This window comes from Borostomias antarcticus, assembly GCF_949987555.1.
Source record: "Borostomias antarcticus genome assembly, chromosome: 23".
Lineage (NCBI taxonomy): Eukaryota > Metazoa > Chordata > Actinopteri > Stomiiformes > Stomiidae > Borostomias > Borostomias antarcticus.
The window spans coordinates 9,894,189-9,909,716 of record NC_140256.1 but is presented as its reverse complement, the minus strand read 5'-3'; the positions used below and the strand labels follow the sequence as shown (position 1 = coordinate 9,909,716).

Below are 15,528 nucleotides of genomic sequence, written 5' to 3'. Positions count from 1 at the left end.
GAGAGGAGAGGAGAGGAGAGGAGAGGAGAGGAGAGGAGAGGAGAGGAGAGGAGGGATGCTGTTTGACCAGAGGTAGCGCAGCCATGCTGCTACTGTTGCCAGGCTTCTCCTCTCCGGAGGGTGCAGATGGCTGCAGGTCTGCGGGGGGCGCAGGAGAAGGGGGATTCATGAACCCCACGATGTGTCCTTCTGAAGACGTGTTCCCGTTTAAACCCAGAGCCCCTTTCTGGTAGAGCTCTGGATTCATCCGGGTGTGACCTTGTCTGGATGGAACGGGGGGTCGGGTGGAGAGAGGTCAACCGAGGCTGAGCGACAGGGGTGGGATGGGGTGTGTGGGAGGGATGGGTGACTGAAGATAGGGGGATAGTCACAGATTAGGGTTGTAGTGAGGTGGGCTTGTAGACTGCAGGCGGTGTGTGTGTGTGTCTGTGTGCGTAGGAGGAAAAATGATGTTATTGAGCATGAACACAATGGGTGTCTCAAAGCCCACAGTGGCTGTCTCATGGACGTGCCATGGTGTCAGACTGTGACGTCACCCGGGGGCCAGAGGAACAAACATCTGAGTGGGCATCTATTATGAATCTCTCTCTTTCTGTCTCTGCTTCTCCCACAGAAACGCACACATGTACACTCCTCCTCATGGACACACTCAAACACGCATGCCCACGCACACTCAGACAGAGACACACACACACACACACACACACACACACACACACACACACACAGTGCATAAGGCCATCTGTCCAATCCCAGGCTGGGCGCTGAGTCACTGGAGAAAGGGAGCAGATAAGCACCTGAGTGACAGTGCAGAGGGCAGGTGTCACTGTGTGTTGGTGCATGTGTGGGAGAGCGAGGGAACGGACGCGAGAGAGGGAGATAGAGAGAGAGAGAGAAAAAGAGAGGTGGAGAGAGAGAAAGAGTGTGTGTGAGAGTGAGAGAGAAAGAGAGTGGGTGTGTGTATGTGTGAGAGAGAGAGAGAGAGAGAGAGAGAAAAAGGGTGTGTGAGTGAGAGAAAAGAGAGAGAGTGAGAGAGACCGAAAGAGTGTGTGTGTGTGTGTGTGTGTGTGTGAGAGAGAGAGAGAGAGAGAGAGAGAGAGATAAAGAGAGGAAAAGAGTGTGTGAGAGTCAGAGCTCCTCTCCCCTGTCAGCACAGGAGAGCGCTGGGGGTCAGACACTCTGCCTCTGCGTCTCTCAGTGAAGGTCATGACAGACAAACAGCTCTTTTACACGCCTCTCACAATGCACAAAGACGCGACTGACACACTCAACAAAGCTTCCGTTATAAGATCCTGAGCAGTAAACACCACAGCTCTCTCTGTGTGTACACACACACACGCACGCACACATGCACACACGCACACACGCACACACACACACACACACACACACACACACACACACACACACACACACACACACACACACACACACACACAGCAGGAGATGGCTATCCAGAGGGGATGCTTGTCTTAGAATTCTTCGAGCTTATTGATTTCCGTGCCCTGAAAGGACAAAGACAAACATTTAATTGGAATTTTTAAACAGGCAAGTTTCCCTTCTGATACAGTGATTTAGAAAGTGCCTCGATGCGTTTTTGTCCCCACCAAAATTAGCGTGGAGGTAAATTTCAGCATTATTGGCATGGAGGTGCGATCTTCCATTATTTATAATGTAGGTATGGCACATCTGCCTGAGGGATCTCTTACACTGCCATTATCCATACTGAGGTGGTACGGACAAACACACACACACACACACGCACACACACACACACACGCTGAGAAACAAGTGCGCACAAAGATGCTTTGGAATGTAGATTCATAGCTTATTTCCACACAAACCCCATTATGAATGGAAACAAAATGTAATTCCATAAGCAGGCTACACAGAGAAGGAGAGGAGAATAATGATTTCTAAGTTGCCTGGCTAATTGCATTCCAGTAATGCCATGCAAAAATGTGCTAATGAGACACAAAGTCACCACTGTCTGTGGTTTGGGGAGGGGCAGGAATACGAGCATGAATACTGCAGAGCAGCTCAAAGGTTAATCAGTCATTCAGCAGGCACACGTCACAGCCCAATGGTGCCCAGGTCAACAGCCCTGGATTGATATTCCATCCATACCAGGACACCATAAATAGCAGACCAGGAGCAGCCATGGACTAAGAGACTAATTTCCCCTGAGACGGTCAAGAGTGTCAGAACCACAGCCTGCCCTGCTAGACCACTGCACTCCAACTCCCACAAGTCACAAGGAGAGAGAGAGAGAGAGAGAGAGTTGATTGTTTTAGTGATTGTAGTATCCTAGCTAATGTGATTGGTCAGTGTTATCATGCTGTTGGCAACCTGAGAAGAGACCAGATTAGAAACAGTTCATTAATTAAATGGTCAATGCAAGAGGTGATCTTGGGGGGGGGGGTTAATTCAACAAAGTGACATATGGGGAATAGGGGGTCTTTTTCTGCTCAACTGCACATTTGCTTTACTATAGAATTGCTTTTAATCAATGCCGATCAACTCCAATGCCGATCAACTCTGGGCACAGTGGTCCCTTAAAGGACAGGTTCGGAATTTAGCATTATAAGCCATGTTGTGAGGTTATGTACGATCATACAATTGCTGATATCAAAGTTTCATCAATCTGTGCACTCTCGAGATATAGCCCGTCGCCGCTAACACACTCAGTGGATCCATATGTGCATAGACGAAATCCTTCCAAAACACCATAAACTCTCGTTTTCAAAGACAGGAAACTCAACGAGTGGTCACTGGTGTCCGTTGATGTTCTGACAAAAAATTGCCACAAAGTATGCTTCCGATCGGATAGGTCAAATCTCAAGAGTGCACCGTTTGATGAAACTTTGATATTGGCCGTTGTACTGTAGGCCTATATGATTGTAAATATAATTATAACATGGCTTATAATGATAAATTCTGAACCTGTACTTTAATGCATAAATTATCTTGTGCATACATAGCACCATCCCTCAGGACCATCCCCCTGGGCCTCTGTTTTCATCTGCAACAGCATGCAGTCCTGCTACCCTCCTTCTCAAACACACACACACACACACACACACACACACACACACACACACACACACACACACACACACACACACACACTTATATAAACACGCTCTCTCTTGAGACTAGTTAGTGTTCAGTCTGAACCACAGCTACAGACGGAACCAAGCAGGAAGGACTGTTGAGGTCTACCCAGCAGACAGTCTGGGCCCCTGTCCGCCTCTGTCCCCCGCCTGGGGAGGCCTCTTCGGGGTTGGCTCGCCTGGATGAGGGGGCTGCCTGGCCTCCAGAGACTCAACTCCAAAGAAAAGATGAAAGGAACACCTATTATAAGCCCCACTTCCTTTCTCCCGTATCCCACCTGTTGTCACCAGTGCCCCCCCCCCCTGTCTAGCGATGACTCCTCCCTCCTCTAAAACAATGGATCTCATGGCGCTCCTCTAACACAGCCCTGCTGATCTATTATTAAGGGTCTCGTCGCCGCTCAATTTGCAGTTCAATTATTAAGAGGGCCGATCACGAGCAACCGTCTGTGATGGAAGTGTGTGAGAACAGGAGGATCCACATGTAAAAGCTGACGTTACCGGCTCAACGACACACAGGCTACTGTATCGGCCTAGTACTGTACGGAGGCTTCTAAATTTATTTCTGATTTTTATCCCATTTTGGTAGCCGGTCACATCCGACCTATTGTCTGATCGTTCCTCGTTACTGTGGAGGATTCGTCGCGCAACTCCGTGGTCAGTGATCCGGAAGAGAGGGCCAGCTACCTGACTCTCTCGAGCCCGTGACCATGACTCCCGACACCCCTGACATTGACTCCGACGCCAGACAGGGTCACTGTGGTATGACCCTGCCATATGTACTGTATTTTTTAATAGCTAGTGTATTTTGCTAACACACACACATGGACAACTCTGTCCATACCGGTAGTGTTGCTGTGTGACCTCAGTCATGATGCAGGAGCAGCCTGGTCCATTTAGCGAGTGTGTTACAGGGTTGTAGCGTGAGGCCCTGCCCCCTCTAGCACAATACTTTACTGTAGTGGAAATAAATCTGATCAAGAGTAAAAAGCATCTGCCATGGTTCGCTCAAAAAGATTCAGTCTGATTTATTAAGAAAACACACAATTGCAAAAGATCTTCAGGATAAAGCACAGGAGTGGTTCATCCGACAGAAGTGAAACAGTCTGGTGTTGCGCGGTCTCATATGCAAGCAATACACGGATATGACGCTTCCAGAGATCGGATTGGCTAACCCATCTTTACACGTCATAATAAATGGCGGACATCATCAACAATGGTCGAGAGTTCGGACACGTGATATTAGAAAGGGTGGTAAATCTTGAATAGGTTTCAGGTAGGAACAATAGAACAATGGAAGGTCACACTATGCTAGACTGAAAGTCTGGGGTGTGTGTGTGTGTCCTGGAGATGTCTTCCTGTTATAATCATAAAACCACAGCAGGGGTGTTTGGAATGGCCAAAAGGTAGAGAACGGTGAGCAGGATGCTACAACAATAGGTTTGAAATCTGAAAAGCCGAGGACAGTTGTCTCTAAAAATCCCATGACAGTACCATGACAGCACAAGATGAACATTTCACTCAGGACAAAAAGGCTTGGACATGACAAGTATTATGTCTATATGGGATAGTGCAGTTGTCTCACGCGTAGACTGAGAGAGAGAGTGATCACTCCTGACGTTTATATCACCAGGGTTACAGTACTTTATCTCCAGACTGATTTTAAGTCCATAGACTTCCACTACCAGACATCAGCCAAATGAGAGGCCAAACACAAGCCGGAGTGTCAGGATATAAAATAGCATCCCTTAGAAGGATGTGAGATTATCGTTTGCTGCAGTATGTAAATGTGTGTGTGTGTGTGTGTGTATGTGTGTGTGTGTGTGTGTGTGTGTGTGTGTGTGTGGTATGACTGTTTCATTTTTCTGATGACAGGGAGAATAAGGGAAGGAGGTTAAATGCAGGTCATTAGAAGGCAGGAGACACACACACACACACACACACACACACACACTGAGAGAGACAGTACACCATTCTATCTCACAGTAATTACATCAGCATTCTCCTACTACTGTACTGTACTGTACTAATGTATGTCACCGTGCTGTCTAGGACCTGACCATTGTGTCAGGAGTGGACAATAATCTCCCCAGGGCAGGACATGCATGCACGCACACACACACACGCACACATGCACACCTGCACACACACACACACCTGCACACACACACGCACACACACACACACACACGCACACACACACACACACACACACACACACACACACACACACGCACACGCACACGCACACACACACACACACACGCACACACACACACACACACACACACACACACACACACACACACACACACACACACAGGCTGCACACATAAGCTGGCTCACACCTCCCAGCGTGGATGCTAGCTCCTCTCCCGGTGTCCTTGTTTGACACACTGATACCAGACCGAGATGAAGCTACAGTATATCTGCCCCTAAGACCCTGAAAAAAGACATGTCCCTGCTACTGGACAGACTGAGCCACTGACAATCACAACATATATTCCTCTCAGGCCGCATTCCAACATTGGGGAAAGGAATTTAATCTTTCTTCAGACTCCTTGGCCTGAATACATGGCTGACATCTGTGTGCCTTGCCCATGGGATAATGTTTATTGAAACTTTCTATATTTTTTGCAACTGCAAAGACTGCTTCAGACCCAATGGGGAAAATAATCTGCATATGTTTTTATTTGAGACCTAGCTAAACTGCACTATTGGTGTAGCAACACTGATAGAGGCTTGTCATCCAAACGATTATTTTATCAGTCAGACAAAACAGGAAAGGAGGAGGGATCACAGCCATTTCCTCTACAGTTTGTGTGAATGACTTTGACCTGGGAATTTACATAATTAGAATAATTTGCTTATTGTAGATTAATCCTGAATGGAGACCTGAATATATATATTAATAAGAAGAATGACTCCAAAGCCATGGAGCTTATGAATCTTCTGGACACCAACATGCAAATGAAGCCACTCATTAGCATGGTAACACTCTACACTGAGTAATAACAACAGTGTTAAACAGATAATGTTTCAATACTCAAATTATCTATTTCAGCATCACTGATGTTTTGTGATGCCAACCACTCTGAACAAAATGGATGGGATGTTTTGGGTTAAAAGGGATTCCTACAGTAGATGGCAAGGCTGAAGCAGAGTTAATATTATGAGATCGTACAGTTATGGCTGCTCCTTAAATGACATGGTTGAAAATGTCAACAATACAGTACCTTGTCAATACTGTTGCTCCACTAAAGGAACATAACATACATCAAAGGGAGAAAGTTTTACGTCAGGCTTGGAGATCATGTGTCATTTGTCATGTGAGAAACATGACATCCGCGTTGCACAAGGGAGCTGCCTCGGTCCATTACTATTCTCACTATATATACTGCCACTCAGGGACATCATTAGAGAGCACACTGTATGCTTCCGTAGTTATGCAGACGACACACAACTACATCTCTGCTGAACCAAATTATGCTATAAGTATAACTCCATTACTACTTGCCTTTTGGCAATAAATTAATTGATGAGCAATATTTTTTTTTAAGTTAAAAGAGGACAAAATGTAAGAGTCGGCCCTCAAACAAAAAGAGAAATGCTCTAATGCTAATAATTTGGGGAAATTTACTCCCCAGATTTAATGTGTGGTTACAAGTCTTGATGTTCCCCTAGATTCAGTTACAGTAAGTCCCACAATAACAAGGTGAAGAACATATACATTTTCCACCTTAGCTAAAATATGACCATTTATAAATCAACAAGATGCAGAAAAATCGATCCATGCCTTTATTTCAAGCCGACTGGATTATTGTAATGCACTCTTCACTGGCCTCCTGGAACCAGGCCAGGTCCAGCCTGGCTTATGTGCGTGGCTGGCTTGTTTCTGTTCAGGACTGGTAGGACAGAAGCTAGTCATGCCACTGAAATAGCTGTGAATTTAAATGACATGAAATAATGTCTGATAAATTAAGATAGGTCTTGTCGCCTGGACACATCAGTTCCAATGCTTCCAATGCTAATCCAGCACAATAAGAGCGGATGAGCTCACGAGCTTATGAGCTCACAACAACTAGCAGCAGCTTCTATAACATTTATGGTAGCGGTCAGTGGCTAAAGCAGTTACACTGTTGATAACATAAAGTCATCCCCACTGGGAATCCCGGTCTCCCGGGTGGGAGTCCAAGGCTCTCACCACTACTCTACTTGTGCAGTGGAGATCGGCGGGTTGGTTTTGGTGTCCTTCTTCCAGTCCCTAGTGTGGGTTGGGGTTAGAATTTGGGTTCGGGTTGGGACAGGATCTGGGCTGAGTTTCCCAGAGGCATCGTAGCGCTACGTTCATCGTAGCGCTACGATGAACGTCGTAGCTTGCAATGAACCTAGCGCTACGATGCCTCTGGGAAACTCAGCCATGATCTATAAGGCAAGGGGTAAAGGTTGGAGTGAAAGGATGAACATGTGGAGGTTTGGGGTATAGTCCCATAAAGTCATCCCCGCCAGGCAGACTCTACAGAACTGCTACAACACGCACCACTAGGCTGCTGAACAGTTTTTATCCCAGGAACATCACCACACTGATCTCTGCACTGAAAAATAGATCCTAAAATCCATGCTACCAATGTTACAATGACAATAAAAGGAAATCTTGAAATCTACCAGTATACCACAGATGTCCAGTCTACCAGACTGCCAGTCTATCAGTTGACTATAGTCTATCAGTCTACATGTACCACAGACTACCAATCTACCACATATGGCAAGTCCACCACAGACAGTTAGTCGGCTAAGTCTACAAACAGTCATACCTCTTCTCAGTAAGCGTCACTGCAGGATTGAAAAGGATTATCTATTAGAAAGTATAAAGTCTTAATATGAAACACCAGCAAAATATCAACGTTTCAGTTGAAATATTCAAGTACTTAGAGACCCATAGCTGTGAGTGCAGATAGAATAAAAGAGGCAGGGCGTGGAGGAACTGCCAAAAAGAGGAGTGAGTGAGAGAAAAGAGAGATGAACGGGGTTAAACGAGTGCAGACCTCCTCTCTGTCCCTCCTGGATGTGTTGTTCATGCCTCTACAGTAAGTGGTACAGTAGGCAGTCCGCAGCCCTGCGGGACAGGTGTGAGGAAAACAGGCTAACGAGCTGTTCCACCGCGCCGGATAGCACCCGTGTCGCGTCAAGTGTCATATCCTGTTGAGCAAGCTTATAACTGCAAGGCTGGATATGACACTTGACACGACACGGGATGAGGTGAGCGTGGAACATCCCTGAATATGACCCAGCCGGGCCAGGAGGACAGATGGAGGTATGGGGCTGGGGATGGAGTGAGCGTGGAACATCTCTGAATATGACCCAGCCGGGCCAGGAGGACAGATGGAGGTATGGAGCTGGGGATGGAGTGAGCGTGGAACATCCCTGAATATGACCCAGCGGGGCCAGGAGGACAGATGGAGGTATGGGGACTGGGGATGGAGTGAGTGTGGAACATCCCTGAATATGACCCAGCCGGGCCAGGAGGACAGATGGAGGTATGGGGCTCTGTCTCCTCACGCTGCAGCTGGCTGCTTCTTCACATGGATGTTTTTTACCTGGAAGGAGCCTTAGGAGGGACTTAGCTGAGTGCTTAGAGGCAGATGGATAGAGAGATAGAGAGAGAGAGAGTAAAAGTAGCAGGTCCATCTTCACACAGCGCAATCAATTAGTTCCACGCCCCAGGACACAAACAAAGCTCAGTTTGTTATTGGCAGCTCGATGAGGGATAGAGTCCAGATGCATCCCACTGCTTACTACTGCTACAGGCAGGAAGGGAAGGACAGGCCTCAGTGGCATCAGCCTCCCCCCCCCCCATGAGCTGCCACGGCCCCAAGGCCAGAGCTGTCCTGACTTTGACTGTGGACTGAGGTTCAAACAGTCTAGATGAATCGACGGCTCATCTCGGGCATGGGACTGATCTCAGATGACAGGCTTTCTCGCTAATCATACCTGGTTTATCTGTCAGCATCTATCTTCCGCTCTCTCTCTTCCTCTTTCCTCTCCCCTGCGCGCTCTCTCTCTCTCTCTCTCTCTCTCACACTCTCAGTGGTACACAGTATATAGAGCCACCTTCATTATAGCAGAATTCTCTAAAACCTTATCTTGATTTGATCTGACCTGATTACTGGTTCCCACTAATCAGTTTAGGATTACGACAGAAGCATCGCTGTCTTCGGAAATACAGTAGAATGAAAGCTTGTCTATTGTGTCTGTGGCGTTCCCACAATCCTCAGCAGAAACACACACATTATGTCCTGACATTCACTAATTTATCACACACGAACATGCACACGCACACACACACAAGCACACACACATAAACACACACACACACACACACACACACACACACACACATACACACACATACTGTCAGGGACGAAGTTTAAATGATTCATGCATCCAGGGTGACGCTATCAATCATTAACATGCTGTCCATCTTTCCTTGCATCGCCTCCCTTCCTCTTCTCCCTCCCTCTCCTCCCTCTCCTCCCTCTCCTCCGTCTCCTCCCTCTCCTCCGTCTCCTCCGTCTCCTCCCTCTCCTCCCTCTCCTCCCTGGCGTGGAAAAAGGAAGGGCCTTGTTTCTCAATTAAGTATTTATTCATGACCTCTGCAGAGGGAGAACGGTTCACAAGCAGGACAACAACGTTGTTGTTGTGAAAGCATACAGTATCTGAAAAGTGACTCAGTAGGGTTAGGCTACAACTTGGTGTGAAACGAAGGGTGTGAGGACCCTCCCCAACTCAAGAAGAATGAAGTGTGTGAAGGTCAGGGGAGGCTAAAAGTAGGACTCTTCCTCCATCTGTCAGGTAATTTTCTCATGGAAAAATAGACTTATAGGAAACAGAGTTACCAACTAACTTGACAAATCTATGAAAACATTAGATGAAGAGAAAAATATGACCACCATCCCTCCCTCCCCAAACTTGTTAAATATGGGAATGGTTGCAGCCTTCTCCTACAGTAGCACTCCTCTTCACTGAGCCCAGAACAGTGGAGAAGAAGGAACAATCTGAAAAGGATTTTAATGACATTCACATGCACTGGCCTCCTCTCCCCTGCTTACATCAGATCCCCAGATCCACAAGCAGGAGGGCTCAGTGATTTCATGCTCATCAACAACAAATGGAGCTCACCAGGGGGTGTGGAGAATATTGATATGGATTTAGAGAAAGAGGCGCTGGAGTGAGGCGCCTGTGCTAACGGGGTCATGCTACAGCAGTTGAGCCTCTATTCTCTTCTCTCTACCCATCCAATTGCTCCTCTCTTCTCCTCTCCCCTCCTCTCTTCTCCTCTCCTCTCCCCTCCTCTCCTCTCCCCTCCTCTCCTCTCCCCTCCTCTCCTCGCCCCTCCTCTCTACACCTCTCCCCTGCTCTCTTCTCCTCTCCCCTCCTCTCTTCTCCTCTCCACTCCTCTTTTACTCTCTCCTCTCCCCTCCTCTCTTCTCTCCTCCTCTCCCCTCCTCTCTTCTCTCCTCCTCTCCCCTCCTCTCCTCTCCCTTCCTCTCTCCTCCTCTCCCCTCCTCTCCTCTCCACTGGTCATTTGATGTAAATTAGATTTGCAAACAAACCCCCCACTGCTTACATAGACACAGAGAAGATGTGCCACTCCTAATGCGCACGCACGCACGCGCACACACACACACACACACACACACACACACACACACACACACACACACACACACACACACACACACACACACCATCCAACCAAACAAACAAGATAACTTTCTCCTGTCACCTCAATACGTAATATAATTTCCTATACAGACAAGAGCGAAATGAAACATTCAGGCAAATGGACGAGTCTAGAACCGCCCTTGGAAAACAAACGCTAAGGAAGCCTAAGGAAGACAAAACGATCTGCCTGACAAAACCAACTGAGGAGGAGGAGGAGGAGCACTTGCAATGAAGCTGAGTTGTAAATGCTCATGTCAGCTGTCACACCTAGCACACCGTATATTTTGCCGGTTGTAAAATGTACAGCAACGCACGGTTAAATCTGAGGATTTCAACGTGGGTGAGTATTGCAGTTCTCAAAGCTGTAAATATTTCATGGGCATGCTTTAAACATTAGGACAAAATTAGCTGGAGCTGAGAGGAAATGTTAATGTCATTAATTTCAGTAACACACACTCCTGATTGCAGCTGAGAGAGAAGAGGGAGAAGGATGATCGCCTAAGGGCCAATTTAAAAAGATAATGCAATTCACGCATATGAAGAAGAACATAGTGTGTCCAGATCCAGTTTTAGATGTGACAGTGAACACAAAACACACTCTCTCTCTCACACACACACATTTCAATGGTGGGGAGGTTTTGTTTTATTGGCCACCGTTCTATAACAGCTAGCAGGTGGCTCTCACAGCAGGACTGGGGACTGGGCCATCCACTGCAGAGATACGCTGCCTGGAACCCAAGTTAAACTGACAGACAGACAGACGCACGCACGCACGCACTCACGCAGGCAGGCACGCACGCACGCACGCACGCACACACGCACGCACTCCACCATACTTCCCAAAGTCAATGTTTGTCCCAGGTGACCATCGCTCATGACTTCATGAGAGGTGTTTTACAGCAGTAATCATCCCTTCACAGTTCACTGTCCGCAGGGCCAGCTCTATGGTTTAGGGGGCCTGAGGCAGGAATGGATTTGCAGGGGCCCGAGAGCCTTTGAGTAAAGCGATTGATGACTTGCTCTTTTTCGTACGATAACACTGCCACATTGGGAGACGGTTTTAGCCCAAACACCTGTTCAATTCGGTGACCCTCCCTATTGCCATGGTCAGACCACACTCCCCATTGACCACTACAGAGTGGAGCGACAACCGGAGCTGGCGCACTGGACGAAGAATGAACCGCGAACCTGACTGTTCTATCCTTTTTTTGCTACATTGCGCTGCTGACCAGAACCATACTGGTCTAGACATTTCTATTCACACTATCCCGACCAGCATAGTCTCATTATCCACTTATTATACTGTTATGGAACCAGGCCGATGCAGAAGGGAGGGTTCCCCTCACACTCTAGGCGGAACATTGTTTTGCACACATCCTCTTGATTGGAAGCTAGACATGGGTGATGATGACAACCAGTGCGCTGATGCTAGCAGCGAAGGCAACAACCGACAGCTACAGTATTGTGAAAAATCACAGATGAACAAAACGTGAGGATGGTTTGGTGTCTTGGTTACAGAAGGTTTCTCTCTCTCTCCCTCATACACACACTTGCTTGCATCTCCTCAAGTACTACCCCTCTGGTTTGTTTAATTAGCAAAGTCGCTAGTTCGCTTCTCTCTCAAACATCCCTCCCCCTGTCTTCCAAGGCCTATTTCAGTCTTCCTGTTCATTCATTCAGAACAGAGCTCTACAGCACTTGAAAACATGTTACCTGTCTCATTAAAACATCTAATCCCCAACTCGCTCCCTCACTCTCTGTCTCTCTTTACATCCCTCTGTCCCTCACTCTCTCCATCCCTCTCTCTACATACTGTATACCCCCCCCCCCCTTTCTCTCTCTCTCTCTCTCTCTCTCTCTGCCCCGGAGATGAACCGTTGCAATTTTTAACTCAAGCAGTTGCTGGCCGAGTCCTCCTTCCCCTGGTTCTTATTCCCTCCAACTCATGTGTATATTTCATCTAGTCTCTCTCTCTAGTGCAGTTCCCTGGAGTATGAGCTGGCCTCTCAATAATTCATAGGCTGTCTGAGCTTCCAGCCCCAACTACTAAAACCACCACCACTACCACCATCACAGCATAGCACAGCTACTGATACAGGCACAGTCAGGCTGGCAGGTTAGGCCTCTGAGGCTAATGGGGCAGAGGTGTGTACAGGATGTGTGTGTAAGTTAGGTCAGCAGGGTCCTTGACCATAAAGGAGAAACTCCCTCAAAAGGTATTGGATTGTTTATTTGTGTGATGTCAATCACCCATAGACCTGCCTGTGTGTGTGCTTATCATGGTGCGTGCAATAAAACAAATTCATTACCCTGCCAAACTGCATCCAGAAGAATTTCAACTAAAACTAGTGCCAATCAAACTGATGCCTGTCAACCAGTATATTCTTCAGGAGTTAGCAAGATCTTTTAATTTAAGTTTTAATATATGTATAATTCATTTACCTGGCAGTTACTCTCTGCACTGTAGTCGCATACTGCCTGAATCTCACCCCCCCTCTCTCCGGTCTCCATAGATACCCAGCCAGCCAGCTCTGCCCAGCCCAACCCTCTGCCAGCCAATCACTCAGGGATGTTGGGAGATGTAGGTCAGTCAGCGCCGGTGCTGGGTGCAGGTGTGAGGTAGAAGCAGGCAGAGGTGGTGGTCTGGCGAAGGGGAGAAAGACAGATAGAGAGAAAGAGAGAGGTGCAGGATTGGGCTTTGACCACCCTCGCCCCTGGCTCCCAGTGGACCAACACAAACATGTGTCTGTTTTCCACCTCACAGAACAAAGCACTACCAAGAGGAGGACAGGGAGAAAAATCGACAGGGAATTGAAGGAGAAGATGTCCTGTAGAACAAAGGGGTGAGGTTCATAACAAAAGTGATATCTATGGAGTTGAGAATGTTCCAAGTGTGTTCACATCTGCCTGGGCCTGAACTTGGATAAAACAAGATGATTTGCAGATGATGTAATAACGGGACTTGTGACTCTATTCCATTAGCAGGGCTTGGCCATTAGAGATAAACAAGGTATGGCTGCCCTGCTCCGCCTGACAACTGCTGACTCGGCTGTTCTCAGAGCTCATCAATCTACGGGTCTCTGGACATCTTACTGCATGAGAAACATACAGGATGACGTTGCTGTTGCTATTTTTATCGTTGTACCACACCACAGACTCCACTTGACATCCCCATGGAGTGTGAACTCTAACGGTAGCTGCAGCTAAAAATAGCACACCATGGGGACACTGGCAAAGGCATCTATTAGTGATAAAATCAGGCTTCTTGAGGACAATCCAACCTTACCTTTAAAGGAGCTCAAAAGAGCCAATGCAGCACAGCTGAAGCAACATTCCTTATTGTACGTTGAATGTAATAATAATAATAATAATAATAATAATAGGCCTACTTCAATATTACTATTGTTATTTTATTGAACAATAGTAGATATGTATATCAATCCCAAGACTGTAAATATGAAGTAAGGAATGAACTAACTACAAAGTCCAGGTTCTATTCTGATAACAGAATATTGATGCATATCTACAGATTAGTCTACTGATGCGTGGCATTGAAAATGACTCAGTCTCTCTTTGTGTCCAAACAGGACACCAGAGCATCTGTTCCTATCCTCATTCTCCTCCTCTCTCTCTTCTTGAGTGGGCTCAAGAGTTAGACAATGTTGTTTAGAGACACAACAACCTGTTCAGCTCGCATGCACATCTGGCAGAGCCACCCAAGTAGCCCAATAACACAACTCGAAGCTCTAAAAAGCAATCTGGACTAATGATTTCATTAAAATCGTCAAGGCAATACAAATGACATTAAGTATTGTGTGGTATTGCTCGGCTGGCACAGGAGCTGATGATATGAATCGTAAGAACCTGGGCAATGCAGTAGCCTAATTCTAGACCGACCGTGAGAGCGACGCCCGTCTGCGCGAGCACGCCGCAGCAGGGGCAAAAGGCGCATTGTCAAATATTTTTATTTGTGCGATTTCTATTAGACTGATATTAAATTTGTTTGTCTTACCGGCCCTCTCCGCTTCAATGATACGTTTTTCCATAACAGGAGGTGAAGCTGGTGAAGGAATCCCATTTTCCCGGACTTGCGTTTAGCCCTATAGCCTAGTAGACTACAGTCAAAATATGATACCAGTAATTAAGCCAAAAATAATGGATACTTGTTAATGAATCACGAACCATTCCGCTGGTCAAATTAAGATTTTAGACAGCTTTCAGATAGGCTAGGCAACATAGACTTGGGTTATTGACTCAATTCGTCTGGGTTCTTCTCGTGGAGTCAAACGTTTTCTGGCACTGACATGCATTTAAAAGGCGACACATGACTAATTCAATTGCAGGCCACAATATAAAAACTGCCGGTGGAAAAAATACAGTAGCAATAGTAGCAGCATCCCTTGAAAACGGTGCACTTGCTATGCGATGTTGAGTAACCTAACCATCGAGGAGAATTCTCAGCGTCATGCAGTTTTGTGGGCGGAGACGGAGCTACAGTATCACTTCTCCCATCCACTAGCCAGATCTGCTCTTATTACAAATAGACTAAACATGTCCAACAACTCCTCGGCTAACTGGCTAACTGTAAATTGTGAGATATCTGCCAAACATACAAATACAGCAGCTAGCCTATATTAATGTGGTCCAACTAAAATTCAACTGTGAATGGGCGACTGTCAGATGTTCACAA

General features: G+C 46.8%; 1 protein-coding gene across 1 annotated transcript in view; it reads right to left on the bottom strand.

Moving 5' to 3' along the window:
* Positions 1-14,916, bottom strand: part of abca2 (ATP-binding cassette, sub-family A (ABC1), member 2) — a gene marked incomplete at both ends in the record, with an annotated part of 40,474 nt that extends 25,558 nt beyond the window's left edge. The window contains 1 exon segment of the mRNA XM_084457705.1: positions 14,851-14,916. Coding sequence (XP_084313831.1) covers positions 14,851-14,916 — 66 coding nt within the window.
* Between the last annotated feature and the right edge of the window lie 612 nt (positions 14,917-15,528).